The sequence below is a fragment of the Podarcis bocagei genome, assembly GCF_964188305.1.
Source record: "Podarcis bocagei genome assembly, chromosome: 14".
Taxonomy (NCBI): domain Eukaryota; kingdom Metazoa; phylum Chordata; class Lepidosauria; order Squamata; family Lacertidae; genus Podarcis; species Podarcis bocagei.
Genome location: NC_138139.1, coordinates 42930030 through 42953096, shown reverse-complemented (window position 1 = coordinate 42953096; position 23067 = coordinate 42930030). Strand labels below are relative to the sequence as shown.

Sequence of the window (23067 nt, the reverse complement as noted above, 5' to 3'; positions counted from 1 at the left end):
AAAGCCGACAGATAGCCACTCACTTAAAGAACTTGGCCTGTGTTAAATAGCTCCTAGCTTTTGCGATTTCATCAACAAGTTTCTTTAAATCATCTCCTTCAAACAAGGGGAAAGCTGGATCCTGAAGAAAGAAATAAGAATTCATGTCTTTGGATGGATGGAAATTTATCGGTAAAGAAAATAAAACGTTTTTACAAAATGATGTAGAAATGTAGAGAGAGAACTGAAGAGCAGAAAAATGAGGAAGTGAGAGAAACCAAATTGGACAGATCTGACTAGCTCTAATCCCATCTCACTTTTCATAGGCACAACTATGAACCAGAAAATTAGAGAACTGATACGTCTGTCTATCTGCAGATATGCCCTGTGCTTGCCTTGCCCTCTTAAATTGGTTCATCTATGTGTACAGGAAGCATACAAACAGGTAGTGCCCCAGGTGCAGGCTGCTTAAATGGGCAAGGGATGGATCCAAGGGAAGCCTATCCCGCCCTGTTGGCTCCGCCCCCTGACACAGCCCAAGTCCCCAGCCTGCATCCCCATTGGCCAAAGCAGGGTTCAGGCTAGGATCCGGTTCCTGATAGGCGGAATAAATAAAAAGGTTAAGTGGAATAGAGATTGAGAAATGACTGTTCCTGAAGAGCTATGGGAATGTTTATGATATTTATTTTTCTTGTTTTTCTATTGCAACCAGGGAAAACTGTTTTAAGGGGGCATATGGCAGCATAGAGAATTCATAAAATATATAATATAGGAGAAGGTAATGCTGAATTTGTCAGGAGGAAAGGGGAGACTTTGCTCATGTATGGTGATGGAAAAATCAGAAAGCAAAATGTTTTTGAAGTCTGGTGATAAAGTTGATTAAGGACACTTTTCCAGTTAAACCTTAAACCCAAACCCAATTGCAAAATTTACTGGATGCAGTAAAAATAGTTATTAGCCTGGATAAACACAAGGCAGTTTTATATGTAATTACAAATGCAAGAAACGTATTTGCTATATTATGGAAGGGTATTTAAAAAACCACTAGTAAAACAGAGTTGATTAAGAAAATATGGGATCAATCTGAAATGGCTAAGCTTACAGCACTTGAACGCATCAATAAAATAGGCATTGGCATTAGAGAGATGAGAACCTGTGATTAAATATTTTTAAAAGGAGTTGCCTATAAATGACTTGGAGTGACTTGGAGTCATTTACAGAAGTCTATAAAGGTTAGGTTTTTTAAGTGACTCCACTGGAATGGATTACTTGTGGCAGAGACAAACCACACATACAGGAGTCTCCCCACTTAAGTGTGAGCGCATCGAACACGACTGTGTACATGTGCGGTGCCGGGAAATAAATCATTCAGACTCAGAAATGGAGGGGGAAAGCTGGCGAGTCCTCGTCGCTCACAAGGAGACCCTCCCTGGAACCTGAAGAGGATGTCAGTGAGGGCGGAGGAAGCCCCAAAGAAACCAGTCATATTCCCATGTCAATTTGTTTGTGGTTGGCAAAGCCAGAAGGGAATCCTCTTCTTCCACAAATGACTCGTCATGTGAAACTGCTCAAAAAAGCAGAATGAGCTATGACCCAAAAGGCACTCTCCAGAGATTTTCTTTTTGGAATAACAGGGAGGGAAAAACCTGTTATTTGTTGATGGATGGGGGTACATATCAAGATTCCCATGCTTGCCTTAGCAGCTCAAAGTTCCAGACAGACTTTCATGGTACTACATGGGATCCCATGTGCTGGGATCCAGAGTGCAAAATACAGCAGGAGATGCTACATCAACTCAACATACATCTTCGTCCTTAAAGCCTTCCGACAGTAGCCGGTGTGCTGCCATCTGTCCGTCCACATCCCCGTGGCACCGATGGTAGCGCCCACCTGTCTGGAAGGCCAGTTTCTTAAGAAAGTCATTAGCTGCTCTGTGGAAGACAAGAGGGACGGGGGAGGGGAGGAGTTCTTTGTACTATCTTTCAAATAGGTTTGGGTGTTATCATCACATCTCTTCTAAGAATGTCATTTCAATGTGGGTGACATCACTGCTATGTTGCATCAATCCTGCCCAGAGAAATAATTCACATTTGCTTGTAACTTCTGGTTTCAGATCAAACCAAGTCCCTGGGACTGTTAAGAGTGAGGTTCGTTCTTGGTTTTTGTTTATTAAGCACAAAAGCTGTTAAACATTAAATGAATGCACTTTATTAAAATAATATTGGACCCCTCTGGTTTTCTATTCACCCATCTCTCACTGTTAGCGAGCATTCTGAGCATGTTCAAACTGCCTGAGTTTCTCCCCAACCCTGTAAAGGTATGCCTCTCTCTTTTTGCTAGTTCTGTGAACCTTGAATTGTCTCAAAGCCTGCTGATAAGAGAGAGAGAAGAAGAATATCTTTATTGTCATTGCCCCCTTCGGGGACAACGAAATTACTTGACTGCTCCATAAAAACACTAATTAAACAATACAATATAATACAGCAGGGAGATTAGATGACTTTCAAAGTCCGGGCTCCCCATTCAGGGCCGAGATCGCTCTGGAGAAGAAGCTGTTCTTAAGACGACTCATTCTTGTCTTCATCAACCTGTATCTCCGTCCCGACAGCAAGAGCTCGAAGAGACAGTGACCAGGATGCGATGGATCTTTTACTATGTCCAATGCCTTCCTATGGCACCTTGTGGCATAAATCTGCTCTAAGGTGGAGAGTGGGCAGCCAACAATGCTCTCTGCTGCCTTAACAACCCTGCACAACCCCATCCTGTCCTGGGCAGTACAGCTTCCGTACCACACACATAAGCCATAAGTGAGTACGCTCTCAATGGCACAGTGATAGAAGGCAAGCAGCAGTTTCTGCGGAAGATGGTTTTTCCTTAGTATTCTCAGAAAGTACAGTCTCTGCTGTGCCTTCTTCACAAGCCCTCTTGTGCATGAACAATGCAATTTGAGGAAACTTTCGGAACCAGTGCAGCTCCAGCCCTAACCTTACGGATCATGCAGTTTTAAGTGGAAGACCTTGTGGAAATGGAGAACACTCTGTTCAGTTGCCAGTTTCATCCATGTTTTCCCTCATGTCAACCAAAAAAAAGATTAGAAAGCCAACTTTTCCCCCAGCAAAGCAAAACATACCTGTCTGAGCAATTAAACGAAATAGTGTGGATTATAATTGCTCGCTTCTTCAAAAGCATTTCAATTTCTTTCAGGACCAAACTGCAGCTGGTGTCAGGTTTTCCATCAGTCAGAACGTACAAAGCCTCAACGTCCGGAAGGCTGAAAGCTCTCTGAAAGAGCAGAATGGCATAATCTATATAATAATCAGGCTGTGCAGAAGCACACTATGGTGAAATATAGTTCACCCCACAGGCAATCAGGGGGAATAATTGGCTCTTTCTAACTGTCTATGCTTCGCAGCTTTGTTTGCACAATGCTAAACCTAACTCTTCAAATGGCTTAGTCCCTGCCCTTCCTCCAAGCTCAACAAGTCACAAACAAAATGGTGGACCCTCATTTGGAATTTTCTAGGAGGCAGAAACTTCCAGCAGAACAGAGATGGAGCCACAGTATGCCAGCTAGAGGTCTTCAGTAGGGAGACACCCACTCTCTGCCACAGGGACCCTGGTGCACACAAAACGCTCTGCCCTGCTTAACAAACCCGTAAAGCCTTGAGAATGGATGTATTCCCATGAGCGTGAAATGTTGACAGCCACTGCACAGCGTCATGGCATGTTTCGTTTGTGGCCTCCACAAGGCACTCCTGCCAAACGTCAACATCTTCGGCAAAGCTGATGAGACTGAACCTGATGAGAAAGAGGTGTGTCTGTCAAAACATTAAGCCAGCTAAGCCTGCCATATCAACTACGGAGCTGAGAAAAGCCCAGCTTTCAACATTCAACTGGCATGCAAAATCTGTTGGGCAAAAGAAAACATTTAGCTCCACCCACAAGCTTTTTGCCGTGAAATGTGCCTCTTTGTATTATCTAAGCTGGTTGCCTAATGCCCAGGCAGGCATTCCTGAGGCTGTAGTTAATTTTCTGCTAGAAACAAAACCACTGGGTTTGGTCTGGACATAAAGACAGAGGTTACCATTAAACATGGCTGATGACACCCAGCTGTCTCTCTCTCTCTCCTTTCCATCTAACACAGGAGAAGCACCAGGGGCCTAGTCCACTTCTTCATCCAGTTTGTCGCAGGATCTTCCTCTGCCCTTTGTGTGGTGGCTATTGTGTGGTGCTGGACCTTGCTATGGTTAACTGTTGGTTGCTGTATTCAGGGCCCGGTAGGAATTTGCCCAAGGGACATATTGGCTCTGTCCTTTGCTTTCACCTACCTCATAGCAATTGTTACAACTCTGGTGGTTAAGGCATTGGGTAAGTCTTTGGTGGAGGGGAGGTTGTAGCCTGCAGGTATATCTTATTAAAGGGATCCAGGAGAAACTGCTTCTGTCCAGAAGCCCAGGTGGGGGCTAGGGCCATAGCACTCCTTGAGATGGCAAGCCTGCAAGGGGTACCTATTTGATGTGTGCCATTAGGTCCTCTTTGCCTTGGGTTGACCCCAAACAGTAAACCTCAGTAGGCTGCCTAACGCTCAAACGGTTTCCCAATGCCTTGCCAAACCTTTCCTATGTAATCAATAAAGTCGTGGCCTGATTTGACCTAAGCTACATGTCCTATGTAATCACTGGCATTGGTCCTGGGGGGTGGGGGCGCCTGATTTCTGCAATGATGCTTACCTCACTAAGGCTTGCACAAGAGTGTTAAAAGGATATTGCGCAAGATGCCTGCACTGATTAAAAACCGAAAAAGAAAAAGAAGGATTATTTATGTCGTGAAATTATAATCTCCTATGGGAATCTCCCACGCGTTCTGGGTGGAGAATTGGAGATAACAATCCCTCCGAACTGAGTTACTGAAATTGAAACATGCCATTGTGCGGTAGCTGGTGGAAACAGGCATGCTTGTATCATTTGGGCTGCCAGAAACAAAATAAAAAAATTCCTTCCAGTAGCACCTTAGAGACCAACTAAGTTTGTTATTGGTATGAGCTTTCTTCAGATACATCTTAGAAGGACCAAAACACAAGCCAGTCACTACATGTAATTAAATCAACATTTTATCCTTTCTGAGAAGAAACACTTGAGGAAAGCCATATGAGAGCATTTGAATATCCATAAGGAGGCTACTTTGGTGGGAAAGCAAGTTCATACCCCAAAGCAGGATCCTCTCAACGACTCCTTTTTTCTAATATTAAATTCAGTTCTCCACATTTCCGCAGCAATTTGCGGATTCTTAAAAATAATATTTTTTTTAAAAAACCTCATGAAAATTCTTCAGCATCTTAGTGCAAATTTCACCTTATAAACACATTTTTTTGTATATAGTCTTGATTTATGCACATATTTTTGTAAGCAATTTCTCCTACTATAATGCATGCTATTTTCACAAATATAATCATTTTTGTGCAGGTTCCCCCCTAATATATGTATTTTGGTAAACAATGGATGGGGAACTGCTTTGCAAAATTTGGATACGTGTGAATTTATAAGCATGGCTATGTTTCGGTTTTCAAATTGTTTTGGAAAGTGCAAATTCGATAAGTTCGCCATTAAATCTGAACTGACTTGCGTTTCTCCCTCATCTTAAGGTCACCTCTGCACCTTCCTTACTTCACATTATTCTTCCTCAGCTGTTCCCAGATAAGGGAGGTGAGCTCTTTTGTGACCTCCTGCAAAGAACGGTCCATGGAACCAGACGTATCAATCAGGATGCAAACATTCGCTTCCAAAACGACACCAAACAATCGACGACTACCTATTTTTTTTTTTAAAAAAAAAGAAATAAAATGAGCAGGTAGGCTGAACATTCAGATGGGGTGGAGTGTTACTGCATTTGTTTTCATGGTTATAATGCCACTGCTTCTGTCCCGATTTGTAAGGTTCCTTTCACTCCGCAACACCCTTAGTTTTTGTAACACAGGGGAATTGAAGGCCATTATGGGCTGCACTGACATGCATTTTACAAAACACAAAATTCAACTGAGTGTGTTTGCGCATAGATGATGTGGGGCTGGGTGGAACTGAACAGCTACAGGACAGTGAATCCCATCCCTAGTCACCACCACATCTAGCTTGTTTCTCAGCTCAGTAATTAAACTCAAGTGGCCTTGCACTAGTTACCATCTTTAGGTCTTTATTCTCACTCACAGTTTTTTAAAAAATGACAGTGATGATATTAACTAATAATAAACTTCATGTGAGCTATGGGCTATTCAAATGTTGGAAGCCGACTGGCAAATAATTATCACCTCTCCTTTGTAATTTCTGTCTCAAAACTATCGCAATGGCAAAATGTTAGCTGTTCTCATGCAGTGTCTTAAGAAAGGGGCAATGTTGGTCTTGTCTTTTGGTCAAACTCTGCTTCCTATGAACACCCCTGGAATGTTAAGTGTGCTTTCTCCATGAATCCTTTGGCTGGCCACTCCATACTGGAAGAGTCAGTTCTAGGGGCTGGCTGCAAGACCAGCTGCTGCTGCTGCCACCACACACAAAACAAAGCCTTCTCTCCGTTGGGTTTAGAGCAGAGATGTGTCCTTTAGGGCTAGTGGGTCAAGGAGATCAACAGTTGGAGGAGACACAGTCAATGACAGGCAGAGGCAACTAATTCTAGTTTTGTTCCCGTCCTCCTCCCTGCTGAATTCTACAACAGACAACCCTGAGATTACAGAGAAGAAAACTGAGGGCGGATCTACACTCATCGTTTATAACATTAAAAATGTGCTATTAAAATGTGACACCAGAGGGCGCTGCAGAGCAGCGAGCCCCCGGCAAAGGAAACTGCCATTAAACATTATAGAACATTATATTTTATAGCGTTTAGAAGATCAATGTAGATCCAGCCTGAGAGGCAGTGCTGCCTCCTGGAGTGAATCAAGGTTGGCTGGGGAGGTAATATATACCCATCCAATTCTGTCAAAATATCTATTATCTTCTTTATACATGAAGAATTACTGGGGGAACTGTAGAAGGCAATTTGTGGGTGAGATGGAGATAAAGTTTAGTACACTGAATAGAGCTCTGGCTTTGAGCAGGACAACACTGAGTTCAAAACCTTGCTTAATCACAAACACCTTGGATTATCTTGGACAACTTAATTCTCTCTCAGCCTCAATCCATTATCTAGTGAAAGGAAACTTCCCTCCCAAGGCTGTGTGAATTAGCTTTGTATCCTAGGGCAATAAACAGATATTATCAACACTGCAGCGACTTCTCCTTCTTAGAGGTGGTACACACCTGACAGAAGCCACTGGACTCTTCGAGCATAGCACCGCAACACTCTCTCCATCTGTTCAATGTACACTTCCAGGTCCTTGGGCTGAATCTGCAGATGTTTGACAATACCCTAAAAACACAGATTGCATTTTGTCACTACAGATGTGCAGGTGTACAGTGGTACCTCTGTTTACGAACTTAATTCATTCCGGAGGTCTGTTCTTAACCTGGAACCGTTCCTATCCTGAGGCGCGCTTTCACTAATGGGGCCTCCCACTGCTGCCACACTGCTAGCACGTGACTTCCGCTCGCATCCTGGGGCAAAGTTCGCTACTTGGAACACCTACTTCCGGGTTAGCGAAGCTCGTTACCCAAAGGGTTTGTAAGGAGGACAGTACGTAACCTGAGGTTCCACTGTAATGTTAAATTAAGGTCATGTCAGATATTTATAGGTTAGACAGGGTAGAAGTTCCTAGACTTGGGTGATCACGTTAAATAATTACCTGGGTGCATTTGGGGAAAGGGAGCAGGCAAACTTGAGGGAGGGTGGCTGGTGGTGGGAGTTGAGGGTCATAGGCCTGACCATGTTCTTTATTAACAGATTGGGTGAAAAATCTATTTTCAATCGTTCACTGGGCCATCTTGAAAATAATTCATTTGGGAGCCAAGCTATACACAGGAATATTAATTAATAACTCTTCTTTTAAGAGCATAGGGATAAAGAACACTTTTGTTTGGTCCCATGGCCAAGAGAAATAGGTCCCAAATCTTGCATATTGGCTCCTTCTACATCTCATACCCTCCAACAGTTCACCGATGAAAATAGGGACGTCTTAAGAAAAAGCGGGACATTATGGGATCAAATCAGAAACCGGGATAGCTTCTCTAAATCAGGGACGTCCCTGGAAAATAGGGACATTTTGCAGGGTCTGACATCCAAATTCTTCCTCCTATTTCCTTTCAGTAGCTTTGCAAGGGTCACAATGGGGTCTCCCGTTTCTTGAAAAATTCAGCCATATCTTTGGAGCCAGAAAGAAGGCGGCTCAAGTATTTCATGAAAAAAAATTGTTTTTATATACGACAACAGCTTATTTTATGATTTCAAAAAGGCCAGTGTAAATTTGACTGGAACACAGGAAACCACATTGAAAGATGTTGGCGTCAAAGCAGAAGTCTAGGTAACTGGCCAGAATAAGACATTTTTTGTACTACAATAGGAGGAAAAGCCAAAAGACTTACGTGAATCTCTACGCTCGGGAAGATGTCACAGTATTTTGCTGAGACTTGCTTGTGCAAAGATGCCACCATTTCCTTCTGATGCACACACTCAGGTCCAAAAACAAGGCTGGGCAAGTCTAACTTCAATTTCTTTATACTGAATCTGCTCAGCCACTTTTTGAGAGAAAGGAGGACAAAATAATAACTATGCTCAACCACCTTATTTATTCAGAAAGTTATTCCCCCCTCCACAAGGCAGATGCAGCTTACAGATATAAATTGAAACATACAAACAACCATAATGCCACCAATAAAACACAAATGTATCAAACTAAAGATGATATGTTTATCAGTCAAAGACATACTGCCGCCCTAGGCTTCTTTGGGGAGAAGGGCAGGATATAAAATGAGTGAATGAATAAAATGAAGAACACTCAATGCTTCCACAGCAATTCATATCAAAGCGGTAAAATCAATAAAGAATCTAGTGGCGTTTTAAGGCCCAACAGAGCTATCTTTTCATACCGCTTTACTGGAGCATATCTCTTCTTCAAATGGCAAAACAGGAACAGGAATCTGCTTCTTCACATTTTTCGTGTTTGAATATTTTTTATAAACTGCACCTAGGAAAAAAAGAAGCTGCAGTGTTCCACTCTGGGCAAAAATATGCTTCATACCTAAAAAATATGGCATGCCATATGCTGGTGGAGGCATATATAACTTGCATTACAGTGGTACCTCTGGATGCGAACCGGATCCATTCCGGAGCCCTGTTCGCATCCTGAAGCGAACGTAACATGTGACTGCACATCTGCGCGTGGTCGCGTTTTGCTGCTTCCGTGCATGCACGTGATGTCATTTTGAGTGTCTGCGCATGCACGAGCAGCAAAACCCGGAAGTAACGCACTCCGTTACTTCTGGGTTGCCGCGGAGCGCAATCCAAAAATATTCACCCCGAAGCTACTTCAACCCGAGGTATGACTGTATCTACTTCCTACCTAATATAAGAGCTCTACCAGCGGGTGGCGCTGTGGGTTAAACCACAGAGCCTAGGACTTGCCGATCAGAAGGTTGGCGGTTCGAACCCCCGCGATGGGGTGAGCTCCCATTGCTCGGTCCCTGCTCCTGCCTACCTAGCAGTTCGAAAGCACGTCAAAGTGCAAGTAGATAAATAGGTACCGCTCCAGTGGGAAGGTAAACGACGTTTCCGTGCGCTGCTCTGTTTTGCCAGAAGCGTCTTAGTCATGCTGGCCACATGACCTGGAAGCTGTACGCCGGCTCCTTTGGCCAATAAAGCGAGATGATCGCCACAACCCCAGAGTCGTTCACGACTGGACCTAATGGTCAGGGGTCCCTTTACCCCTTTACCTTTACCATAGCACACCAAGGATCCATCCAGTGCCCCACTTCCCCAAATGGCCAGCTGGATGCTTCTTGAAAGCACTTAAGCATGAAGGCAACAACCTTCCCCCATGTCCCATGTCTGGAACAGAAATCAATGCAACTAACACAATTGGCGTTTGCTGTTGCTTTCAGTCCGCAAACAATGTCATTGACTGCTTCCTCTGCACTGAAATGAATGGGGTGGAATAACGTAATGACTTGTGTAATTTACAAAATTAATTGCATAAATGGCTTAATGTCGCCACATCAGACAGCAAGAGAAATAATCTAGGTTTTGGCAGAAGACAAACTGCAGGGGAATGGAAACAGTGCTGCCTGTGACAAATACATGATAGAATGGAAGATGATGTCTTCCATCTTCCCAGTTTGGCTCTACTAGAGGTGAGTCAAGCATTCTTAGGTGAAAAGCTGCACTCAAAACTGGATGTTGAAATCACTGATAGGCTCCACCCCTAGTTTCACGGGAGTAGAACAAGGACAGCTGCCAGTCCCATTGAGATGGGCTCTCCTTGTTCTCCTTCAAGTCATCTGAGAATCACCACCACCACCAAAATTCCCTCTTAGTCATTGTGTAACGTTATTTCAGATTACTTTTAGGGGTGACAACAGTCACCAGGAAGAGCTGTTTGCCACCTCTCCCCCCTCCCATAGTTTTGTCCACCTCCCTCCCTGAATAATAGCTGAAATTCTCCCCTCTGTTGCCATTCCACCACTTGCAAATAGGGCTCAGCCAAAGAATTTCCCGTGATAAATCTCATTTGATTTAAAGTCATAGCACTTTAAGTGGCGTCAAAAAGCAACGTACGTGTAGGCTGTAAACAGGACCTAGTGTGGTACTGAAGACATAACCCAACAAATGCTTCTAAAACACTAACCCAGCAGTCCTCAGATGTTGTTGGACTACAACTCCCATCATCCCTAGCTAGCAAGGCCAGAGCTCAGGGATGATGGGAGTTGTAGTCCAACAATATCTGGGGACCCACATGTTGAGAACCACTGCACTAACCCCTCTTCTCACTCCTCCGACCCCTGAAATGCCTCCCCTCTAACACACTCAATCGCTATTGGAACAAGTCAGAGAAAAGGAGAAAATCTGCAGTGAAACTCCTCATTATCCAAGTTTTAAAACTCTGCTGGTTTAGTAAGAAAAAGACTGCACACCCTGGGGATACCCACCTACTTTTTTTCCTTTGTCAGCATAAAATAACAAGAGAGAAACCTCTGGACGCTTCTTTGACTTGAAGTTGTGTTTCTTTTTTCCGCTTGTCAGATAAATTTCCTTTGAAGGTACTGCAACACAAGGGCAAAAAAATAATTATTATTATTCTATTGAACCTAAGAATGCAATGCTTATCAGAATATTTATCATCATAATCTCTGGCAGGGTTTAAATCATGGGGCTATGGAGAGGGGGTCCCCCAAGCTACAGTGTTAGCAAACTATGGAGAAGGTCATGATTTGGCACTGAAGCCCAGCTCCCAAAGTTCAGACACTGCCCTGATTTGGCTGCTTTAAGCAGTGCATTTTTCCTGGGGGGACGCAGGAGTATGCATACCCCTAAACATTTTGTGAATCTAAGTTTGGCCTCATTGAGCGGCAGTATTTCAATATGAGTAGGAAAATGAGAGTACCCCTAAACATTTTTTTAAAGAAAAAAGGCACTGACTTTAAATATCAAGATTCCCTTTTAGGAAACAAAGATGAAAAGGGGAAATAGGCAAGGCTCAGATGGCTCCACAAAGGAATACTGCAGAAAACTTGTATTGTGGAACTTGTGGACAGTGTGAGATAAATATGTTATTAATATGAGGAACACTGTTGCCCTGAACTCTTCCCTTAGCCACAGTTATAACCTGCCTTTTCAGCCCTTTGTGAGACCCTCGACTCACAAACATCAGTCAAAGAAATATGCAGTCAAATGTTTTCTTTAACTGTTAATGACAGTAGGACCACCAGTAATTATGAAACAGTTTTCCTAAACGCAGCAAGCCTTGAAACAATTTTTTAGCTTTCATTCCTTCTTCTCCTACTGGAGCTGGTTACTAGGGCTTATGCACTGGATCCAGGATCATTGGGGAGGGGATTCTGGCTTCAGCTGAGTTGAGTGCAATCAGCCCCAGATCACCACAGGCTCTGTTGGGCCACAGAGATGGTCCTTAAAGCATCCTGGGCCTAAGTTATTCAGGAAATGGTACAGTGGGATAGACGCCTATGAGAGGTGATCGACTCTCCTTCCTTGGGAGGTTTTTAAGCAGAGCTTGGATGGCCATCTGTCATGGATGATCCAGCTGAGATTCTTGCATTGCAGAGGGTTGGACTAGATGACCCAAGGGGTCCCTTCCAACAATCCTATGGTTCTAAGAATGGCCCAGTTGCAGATGGGAAGCCAGTGCAAATCTTTCGACACTGGTAGCTTGTGTTCCCAGTCTAGTTGCAGCATTCTGCAATACCTGAAGCTTCTGGACCAGACCCAAGGATAACCCCACATACAGCCTATTGAAGTAATGCAGTCTTGAGGTTCCCAGCGCATCAATGTCAGCAGTCAGATTATCCGCATCCAGGAATGGCCATAGCTGATGTATCAGCCAAAACTGATAAAAGGCACTCCCAGGCACAAGAGGTCAAGCAACAGTGAAGGTTCAAGGAGTATCCCCAAAGTGCATACCTGCTCCTTCAGAACGAGTGCAACCCCACCCGAGGCAGACAATTGGCTTATTCCCTGGATCCGAGAGCCCCCACCCACAAGGCCTCTGTCTTTGCAGTGTATTGTCCCTCATCCAGTCTACCACTGCATGCAGGCACTTGTCCTAGTCTTTCAAAGCTTATCTTGAATCAGATGTCATGGAGAAACAGAAATGGGTAACATTAGCATGCTGAACCATCCATCAGATGCATTAGCCACCCAGAAAGGAAGAAGCCTCTTATTTTAAAAATTGAGAGATTATTCAAGACTGCAGGTACGGATCTAGCAACCTGGAGATTCTGCAGCTGCAGTTCCTTGTGGCAGAAGAAGTCTGGGCATGCCTACATCTTGGGTTTACCCAACTCAGTACTACTCAGAGTAGATCCATTGAAATTAATGAACCTAAGTTAGTCATGCCCATTAACTTGAATGGTACCACTGTTGAGTTGGACTAGCACTGGATGCAAACCATACATAATCAAGACCCAATTCTTCTCCAGACGCCTCGCCCACTTCATCCAGCCTTAGCAGGCTTTGCTATTTCATCAAGCTGGTAGTAAAGAAAGCTTGTGACAACAAATATATCTATTTGTAATCATGCAAGCAATACCAATTCAAATCCATGAGCTTAATTTACACACACCTGGAGGAATTTCCGCTTTGGCACTTGGTGGACGCCATAGGAGAGCTTTCATCGTGCCATTTCTGGCCCCATCGGGCTGGTCTCTGAAGTTCTAAAAAGGTACAGTCAACATCTGAGAAAACCTTCTGCCGCTTTGCCCCTGCCTACCAGCATGCTACGTGGTTCTTATTTTCAAAACCGCTTTTGGGATACCACAATGGCAACAATTATGCAACCAGATTGCTGAGTGGAGCGCCTGGACTCACAGGTCACACCTGTGCTGAGTGAGCTGCTCTGGTTGCCAGCCAGCTGCCAGGTCATGTTCAAGGTCTTGTTGTTTACTTGGCCCTGATCATCTTGGGACCAGGCTACCTGAAAGACTGCCTGGCCCTGTATAGACCTGTATGATCTGCACTCAACCCCATCACAGAGCAGCAACCCCCAGGCATTTTCAGCTTTCGTCCCTGTATTGTAGAATCATAGAAGCCAACTCCTTGGGACATGGTTAGTGGCATTGATGAAGGCAGTTTTCATCTTAAAATACCAAACAGTGTCATACCATTCTGGCAAGAGTGAGAGCAGTTGGCTTTGGAAATGGCAGCCTCTGTGGTCTACTCTTCTTCTGTGTTTCTAGCATTGTTAGGTCTCCTTCAGGCATCAGCTGATTAGTCAAATGACTTCCTGAACGTTGCCTTAAGGATCCCACTAGTAAGGCACACTGAAAAACAGAAGGAATAGGAAAGGTTTAGACTTTCCCTGGAAAGCAAATGCAATGGGGGTGGGGGAAGACTTATTAGTTTCTATGAGGACTGAACTCAAAAGAAAATAGCTAATGTATTGCCTTCAGATGGGCAAAATGGGGGTGGTCCCCATTCCACAACACTTGGAGAAATACAACAGAGAACCACACATACACATCCTCTTCTGATGTGCCTTATGCATCGATTAAAAAAAATATTTCTTGTTCTCTCTTCTGATATGATCTATGTATTATTATTTTGATCACAGTCTCTTTGAATTTGTGTTGGAACACTGAACATAGTTTGTTCTTGTTTCAATCTGGTTGTTAGCTTTCTTGGAGGGCCAAACCTGACAATGGAATGTAAGATAAGAATTTGAAAAATCATCATCATTGTCATCAACATTAGATGCTGTTCCCAAGCCATCAATTATCATCAACACAGTATGATGTTGTCGTTCCCAAGTCATCCATCATCATTGTCCATGAACCTAAGAGGATGCAGTTCCTATGTCATTGCAAATTTGGAAATTCACCTTTCCATTTCACGTTTTATGGGTTTAACAATGGAACACCAGCCTATTCAGGCTGTCACCAAACTGATGGCTACCAACGTGGATAGATTTACAAGGGGATGAGACAATGGCCACATCCACACCATACATTTAAAGCACTCTTATACCAATTTAATAGCCATGCCTTCCCCCAAAAGGATTTTGGGAAGTGTAGTTTGCTAAGGGTTCTGAGCATTGTTAGAAGACCCCCCCCATTACCACCCAGCACCCAAATGTTACAGTTCCCTGGGAAGATTGCTAAACCACTCTGGGAACTGTAGCTCTGTGAGGGGAGTAGAGGTCTTCTAACAACTCACAGTATCTTTAAGAAATCACAACTACCATGGTTCTCCAGGAGGGGGGAGCCATGACTATTAAAGTGGTATAAGCACCTGGTGAGGATATGGCCAAATTAATGGAAGATATTAATGGCTACTCATCATGACAACTATGTACTACCTTCAATATAGGAGGCAGTATGCCCCCAAGTCCCAGTTGAGGGAACACAAGTGGGAGAGGTCTATTGCATTCATGTTGTGCTTCCCATAGATGTCTGGTTGGTCAATGTGGGTAACAGAATGCTGGACCAACTAGGGTTTGATGTGGTCCAGAATAGGCCTTCTTAAGTTCTTAAATGTGAAGCAGATCCTGTACATGACTGAACAGATGCATCCCGTTCAACCTAACAAACACAGCACCCATTTCAGAAGAAGAATATCTGAATGTATACCTTGTGAGAATAGTTGACAGCTTTTTCCATTTCAGATAGGATAATGCTGATATCGTCACTTTCATAGATGCCTAACAGGAGGAGAGAAAAGTAGAGGAAAAAAGGCCAGCAGAAGGACCGTCCTTAAACTCCCTAGTGCTTAAATTTTTTTTAATAGATCATTAAGCAACTGGAACACGGCGAAGCATATTGATCATTGATTGTCCCAGAACTGTTTCTGTTGAAACATTGTAGGGTTGAGTTGTTGTTGTCCGTTTCATTTCTATACCACTTTATATTTTTAAGAAAAAATAATCTCGAAGCGGCTTACAACCTACATTAAAACGTCAAATAAAACAACCCAAAATAAAACTTTACTGAAGAAAGTTAAGTGCACGATCAAGGCAACTAAAATATCATCTTTTTAAAAAATCTCAAAATAAAACATGGTGAAAGGAAGTCAAATATAAAACAGCATAATTAGTAAAAGAATAAAATATTATCAGAAGCATAGGACATATCTGCTGCTGTTGCTGCCAATCCTGCCTATGGTGGTTCATGGTGGGCGGTGGCTGTGGAAGCTCAGGCTCAGTGACCTGGGTCTGCACTAAGAGACAGCCAAGAGGGTCTCTTGCCTCTTCAGCAGACTCAGCTTTTGTAGCTGGAGCTGAATAAGGATGGGAGCGTGAGCAAGTAAAGGAAAAGTTTTTCTAAAAGTAAAAGGAGGTCCCAATAGGGTTGCAGAAGATTCCCAGTTCAAGTTCAAAACCACGTGTACAGTTTGTGAGCAAGTGGAGAACCGCAACAACCTGCCCTTCACCCTAAGGTCTCAAGGTGGGTCACAACAATTTAATGTAATCTATTTGATAATATTTCTATATCGCTTACATTAAAAGTAATCTCACAGAAGTTTACAATATACATTGAATCAGTGTTACAGATAACTGGGCAGAAGGTACAGGGCTATCATTTCAGGGAAGCCCAAGTAAACAAGTTTTTACTAAATGCTGGGCTGCAAACACCCAACAGTCACTATCTTCTGAATAAAACTACACCATCTGTACTGCTGCAGGTTGCAGCTTTATTAGCAAGGTTTCCTCCTTTGATCTTAGCAAAGGTAGTCAGTCCTTTAGCATCCCAGGCACTGGAGACCCTGAGAAATACACTGTGTGTCCCAGGGCTCCTTGGGCCAGGGATACATGCCATTTAAAACACAGCCTTAAAAACAGTTTAAAACAAATTGCAATCCTTAAAATGCATGTCACAAACAAACAAAACATCTGAACATCATATACCTGTCTCTCCAAACCAATGAAACCGACCGTTGGCAGTCTGGGCAATTTCTTTACAAATCGCAGCCGTTTCATTCAGACTTGCATAACGCGGCGGGATATCATCAAGGGAGAAGCCGTCGACGCTGAACAGACAGACATGCAGCTTCAAGTCACAGCCGCCACAGACCTCAGCCAGGTAAGAACAGATGGCATGCTGGAAGGCAAGAATATAAGCCATTGGAACCACTTGGGAGTATTGTTTGATGATACTAATTCAACAATTTTAGCATTTGTATAGCGCTCGCAGTCATCACAGTCTGTAAGGCAAGGTGGGAATCCTTTTCCAAACTGAGGGCTATATTTCCTCATGTGCAACTTTCTGGAAGCTGGTTGCCGTGAGAGGCAAGGTGGGCAGAGCAGCCAGAATGACTCTGTACAGTAGTCAACCTTCCAGCCAGGCAATAGCCAGTGGTTGACGCACACATCTCTCTGCCCTGGCAAGTAAGAGTCATTGCACCACTCAAAGACACATTCCCGCCAGGCAAAAAAGTATTGAAGGAATGCACAGAGAAAGGGCAGCGAGGGGCGTGGCCTGAGAAGAATTGCAGAGTCTGCATATAGAAGCCTGGAGGTTGTTACTGGCCCCTGGGTCAAACTTAACATAATAATAATAATAATAATAATAATAATAATAATAATAATAATAATTTTTATTTATATCCCGCCCTCCCCAGCCGAAGCCGGGCTCAGGGCGGCTAACAACAATAAAATAGTACAGCATTCTAAAATCGTTCAGTCCCAGCTCCTGCCCACCTAGCAGTTTGAAAGCACTCTTAAGTGCAAGTAGATAAATAGGGACTGCTTTATAGCGGGAAGGTAAATGGCGTTTCCGTGTGCTGCGCTGGTGCAGGTTCGCCAGAGCAGCTTCGTCACGCTGGCCACATGACCCGGAAGTGTCTCCGGACAGCGCTGGCCCCCGGCCTCTTAAGCGAGATGGGCGCGCAACCCCAGAGTCGGTCACGACTGGCCTGTACGGGCAGGGGTACCTTTACCTTTACTAAAATCATTTCATTATAAAATTAATTCAACTCAAATTGATGGCAACCATTAGGCTAAAGTTCTGTGAATATTGCCAAAGGAGGGGGTCAGGCTGTGCCCTGGCCAAAGGCCTGGTGGAACAGCTCTGTGTTGCACGCCCTGCGGAAAGATGTCAAGTCCTGCAGGGCCCTAGTCTCTTGTGACAGAGCATTCCACCAGATTATATAGAGCACATGGCACAAGCCCTGTGAGCCAGAACCACCTTAGAGTCCAGGGGGCCATCTCACCCACAGCATTGTGGGTGCCCAAGCACCCACAGCCACCTGGAGTTGGCTCCTATGCTTAGAATCAGCGGTGTAGCGTGGGTTGTCAGCACCCGGGGCAAGGCAAGTAATTTGCGCCCCCTAACCCGGGGCAAGGCAAGTAATTTGCGCCCCCTAACCCGGGGCAAGGCAAGTAATTTGCGCCCCCCAACCCCTAACCTGCTGCCGCTGCCAGCTTCTTCTTGCTGCTGCCTGGTCTGGTCTGGTGTGGTTCTCTCCCGTGCTCAGCGCTGCGCTGGGTGGCCGCTGCACTGTCCCTCCCCCAGATAGTCCCTCGCTCTCTCTCCGCACCGCACACCTGGCACCCCCCCCTCCACAGTGGGCGGCGACCCAGCGGCTTAGATCGGATTTGCACAGCCAGCACTGCAGTGAGAGAGAGAGAGTGAGCCAGGTAGGGGCAGAGAGCTGAGAGTGCGCCCCCCCAGATGTTGCGCCCGGTGCGGCCGGCACCCCCTGCACCCCCCACACTACGCCACTGCTTAGAATGCATGTAGGAGAACACATGTTTGAATACATACAGGTGTCAAAGTCTCTCTGCAAGTGCAAAGCTAGCATGCAATAGTTCAGACAATCTAGCAAGCAGCTCTGGGCAGATGGTAAGCTGGTTTGGGGATTTTACCCACCTTTTCTTGGTCAGGGACTCCAGTCGTAAGCAGGTAAATGCTCTGAGACTTACGCTTGTCTTTATCTTTAAAGTCTATCTCCACAGCTCTTCTAAGTGCGGTCATAAGATTTCTAGTGCCTTCACACTGAAGGGTCAGTACCCAGCTAGAAGAGGTGTTGAACAGTTTTTTTATTTTATTTTTAAATGCCCAAGTATCATCAAAACACTAACCATGGCTTCCAAACATTTTATGACTGCCATGCTGGCTCATGCTAACAATCCTAGGGCAAACTCAGGTAGGGATAAAAGAAAACATTGATTTCTGCTCCGGCCCACATTTGTCGCACTGCTGTTTCCATTCAGCTGCAATTCGGCTTCTGAGGGAAATGATGCTATATGTCACAGATATTGACATAATTAATTATGTAAATAATTATGTAATTATTATGCAATCCCACACCGTTCATTTCAACGCAAAGGAAACACAATGCAAATGGTGGGAAAAGTCATTGGTTACGTATCGTTTGCACAATACAAACCACAGAAGGAAATACCAATCGTATTTGCTGCATTGGTTTCCCTCCCTGACATGGTAGAAATAAGCGTACATTGGCAATTTCTGCCCCCATTTGCATTAGAACTCTTCAACATACTTAGGCATGGGAAACCTGTGGCCCTCCAGATGTTGTTAAACTGCAGATCCCATCAGCACCAGCCAGAATGATGCATGGTCAGGGATGAAGCTAAACTTGTGGGAGGCCACAATTTGTGGGTGGCCACAAGTCCCCAAATCCTATCCTATAAACAGTTCCAGGCATAGCCTGAAAGCAGGGAAATAGGAAGATGGAGTAAATCCCACTTCCTGTTTTTGAGTGGTGGCAAGGGCAGACTTGTATGGGAGAGATGTGCAAACTGATTCCATTTCTGGGATAAGCATATCTCCCCTAAATGAGTCCCTTCTCTAATTTTATACCAGCTGTGTAAAAATAAGGAGCTAAACTCATTCATGACTCCCATTGGTCCACAACTAGGTACCGTATTTTTTGCTCTATAAGACGCACCAGACCACAAGACGCACCTAGTTTTTGGAGGAGGAAAACAAGAAAAAAAATATTCTGAATCTCAGAAGCCAGAACATCAAGAGGGATCGCTGCGCAGTGAAAGCAGCAATCCCTCTTGCTTTCTGGCTTCTGGGATAGTTGCGCAGCCTGCATTCGCTCCATAAGACGCACACACATTTCTCCTTACTTTTTAGGAGGGAAAAAGTGAGTCTTATAGAGCAAAAAATACGGTAATCTTAAATGCATGTGAAAATTGGATTGAACAGAGATCACTAACCTAGGGGTTTCGCCAGTGAGGCTTCCCTTAAAAGGTGTTTTACTTACCTCCAGGCCCTTTGTAGGTTGTCTAGGTGCGAAGGAACCATTTCTGCCTGCCAGGCCTTAATGTCATTTCCAAAGCTGCAAGAAACACAGAGCAAATAACTAAATGCTGCTTTACAGCATATCAGCCTGCAACAGAAGATGCTTGAGCAGTTCAGGTTCCAAAAACAGTAGCAATTCTACACCTATTGACCTGGGAGTAAGTTGCATTGCACTCAGTGAGACTTACTTCTGAGTAGGCATGTGTAGGATTGCGCTCTCGGACACTGAGCTGCAATGGGTACTTTCTGCTAGTTTAAGCCTAAACATTCAGAGGAATAAAAATATAAGAAGAGGCCTGCTGGGTGAAGTCAATGGCCCAAATAGTCCAGCATCCTGTTCTCACAGTTGCCAACCAGATGCTTTTGAGAATCCTGCAAGCAAGAACCAAGCCCAAGAGCACTTTCCACTCCAGCAACTGTTTTTATTCAGAAGCATTCCTGCCTTGGAGGCAAAGCAATAGCTATCATGGCTAAAGGTAAAGGTAAAGGGACCCCTGACCATTAGGTCCAGTCGCAGCCAACTCTGGGGTTGCGGCGCTCATCTCGCTTTACTGGCCGAGGGAGCCGGCGTACAGCTTCCGGGTCATGTGGCCAGCACGACTAAGCCGCTTCTGGCGAACCAGAGCAGCGCACGGAAATGCGGTTTGCCTTCCCGCTGGAGTGGTACCTATTTATCTACTTGCACTTTGACATGCTTTCGAACTGCTAGGTGGGCAGGAGCAGGGACCGAGTAATGGGAGCTCACCCCGTCTCGGGGATTCGAACCGCCGAGCTTCTGACTGGCAAGTCCTAGGCTCTGTGGTTTAACCCACAGCGCCACCCGCGTCCCAGCTATCATGGCTAGTAGCCCATTAATCAAAAGGTTAATTTAGCAAGGATGCCAAATGCTCATGGACAGACCTACCCCCAAGAAATGGTTGCAACCATTGCATGGCAGTTACTTACGCTATGATATTGAAGAAATCCTTGCTCGACATCTGCTCCTCGAGTAAAAGTCGCAGGGAATGTTGGATATGAATGATGTACATGGCATTTGTTTTGGAGACATCAATAAGAATGACAATCCTGTGTGATAGACCACCAGCATTAGAGACACAACTTTTAGATCAACGTTTCCCCATTTTTATTGTCTAGAAATTTTGAAGGGAAACTATACTGGTGTCAAAGGCTTTTGGGGTAACAGCTCAGTAGCTCAATTTCTTGAAGATGGGAGTGGAATTGTGTTCAAGGAGCATTCTACGTCTACATGTGTGTGAAGCTCTGCTGGAGGGGAAAGGGTAGGGAGACCCTTAATGAAGACTAACTTTTTCTGATCCCTAACTATTTTAGGCAATTTGTGCCCTGCTTCCAGTTGCTTTAAAAAAGCTAAGGAGACAGAGCTTTTAAAAAAGCAGATTCTGAGCATGCATACTCACCAAATGCATGGAAGCATCCATATTTCAAGATAGAGATTGGGAACCTGTGGCTCTCCAGATGCTGTTGGACTACAATTCCCATAAGCCCTGGTGCCATTCTATTGGCTATACTGGGACATTAGAGTGAAGGGCAGGCAACAAATTTATTAATAATATTTGTTTTTCATTATTTATTGTACACTGTCATGTGTAGGGTGGCATGGAAATGTTCAGAATACATCTCTCTCTCTCTCTCTCTCTCTCTCTCTCACACACACACACACACACACACACACACACGAGGGGCAATTTAGGGCATCATTTTACAAAACTGGATGCGGATAAGCAAAACACTGATACCTCTTCTCACAAACAGTCCCCCAAATTCTCCTACTAGCTGTGGAGAGCCAGTCTACCCGTCTCTCATACATCCTCACCAGTCTGCCAAGCCGTTTCTGTAGATGCAATTCAAAACATAGTTGATGAGAACGATCACTTGCACCTTTCAAACAACTGCTTCAGCAACCGTTCCATTCTTTGAGTACGTTCTTGGCTTCCACTATATTTCTCACCACTCTTCGTGGGCAACATACACCTTTCCCCCCTCCATTCTTAACTGCCTCAAATAAATTAAAAACTCCCAGAACCAAAATGTAATTAAGATAGCCTTCACGCTAAGCATGATGCCTTGATAATAACTGCTTCCCTTTTCTTTGGGTGCCTCTTCCTATAGCAGTCCTGATGTGTCTTCTGATTCTGTGGTCACTTCCTGACAACCTGCTTACTGAGAGTTCACAGGAACATAGGAAGCTGTCTTATACCAAGCCATGCCATTGGTCAATCTTGCTCAGTATTGCCTCCATTGATTGGCAGCAGCTCTCCATGGTTTCACAAAGGAGACATTCCCAGTCCTGCCTGGAGATGTTAGGGAGTGGATCCTGGACCTTCTGCATACAAGGCATGTGATCTGATGTTGAGTCTTACCCTATACTAGTGAGGAGAGTACTGAGCTAGATAGGCCAATGCAGTATAAGGTAGCTCCCTACGTTCATCTTCAACCTGTGCACAAAGTTCACAGAGAGATTAGATGACAACAACTGTTTGTCAAGCCTTCATTCTGATTTCTTTGTGGGGAGGTTAGATGACATGTGCATCTTAGTCAAAACTACACACAAAAAGAGCGGTTGGCTTAGATTAAACTGGAATGCCATTAACTCTGGCCGTGGGGATTCATGTCTAGGTCCTTCAGTCACCTGATAGTCATACAGTATGGGTGGATCAACGTGAATATTTTTAATCGTCCCATCATGCCATTCAAACTGGGTCATTGCTTTCTGAAACAAGGAGTGAGAGAGAGAGGCAGAGAGAGATAAAATTAATCATATGTTCCGGTAACAAGTCTGACAACCAAATCATCATTCCGGTGACAGTTTGCTTCAGGGTGGGCAAAGAATGGTACCTGATGGATGCCAACAACCAACAGAGCATGGGTGGCTAACCTGTGACCCTCTACAGCTGTTGTTGGACTACAACGCCCTTCATCTCTGGGCTGTTGGCCATGTGGGGTACAGGGTGTTGGACCACATGGCCTCCAGATTCTAATCTAAAACTCCTCTTTACTTACCTCATGTAATGTGGACGATACCATTTTCCGAAGGACGGGCACAAATTCTTCCACAGGGGAGAAAGCATTGGGTGCCAAAACTTGATAAAGGCTTAATTTCCTGGCTGTAGCAAACAAGGAACCAAAAGGTAAACGAAAGGCCTCTTTTCAGGTGGATCAAGCAGGCTTCATTTCACATGGAACCTTTTGGCCAGGGATGGGGAAATCTCTGGTC

At 44.4% G+C, this 23067-nt stretch overlaps 1 protein-coding gene across 6 annotated transcripts in view; it reads right to left on the bottom strand.

Annotated features, from left to right (window-relative positions):
* VWA3A (von Willebrand factor A domain containing 3A) overlaps positions 1 to 23067 on the bottom strand; it is a 50531-nt gene that overhangs the window by 2222 nt on the left and 25242 nt on the right. For 5 of the 6 annotated variants that reach the window (XM_081169385.1, XM_081169384.1, XM_081169386.1 and 2 more), the window contains 19 exons: positions 22854 to 22957; positions 22483 to 22563; positions 21590 to 21684; positions 20781 to 20900; positions 19798 to 19872; positions 18432 to 18576; positions 16469 to 16661; positions 15195 to 15265; positions 13731 to 13889; positions 13193 to 13283; positions 11043 to 11156; positions 8988 to 9085; positions 8484 to 8636; positions 7266 to 7374; positions 5643 to 5787; positions 3633 to 3777; positions 3110 to 3261; positions 1784 to 1910; positions 24 to 121 (listed from right to left, as the gene is read on the bottom strand). In XM_081169385.1, the coding sequence (XP_081025511.1) occupies positions 24 to 121; positions 1784 to 1910; positions 3110 to 3261; positions 3633 to 3777; positions 5643 to 5787; positions 7266 to 7374; positions 8484 to 8636; positions 8988 to 9085; positions 11043 to 11156; positions 13193 to 13283; positions 13731 to 13889; positions 15195 to 15265; positions 16469 to 16661; positions 18432 to 18576; positions 19798 to 19872; positions 20781 to 20900; positions 21590 to 21684; positions 22483 to 22563; positions 22854 to 22957 (2275 nt within the window). The remainder of the gene's footprint in view (positions 1 to 23; positions 122 to 1783; positions 1911 to 3109; positions 3262 to 3632; positions 3778 to 5642; positions 5788 to 7265; positions 7375 to 8483; positions 8637 to 8987; positions 9086 to 11042; positions 11157 to 13192; positions 13284 to 13730; positions 13890 to 15194; positions 15266 to 16468; positions 16662 to 18431; positions 18577 to 19797; positions 19873 to 20780; positions 20901 to 21589; positions 21685 to 22482; positions 22564 to 22853; positions 22958 to 23067) is intronic. The other variant, XM_081169389.1, reaches the window with a different exon arrangement.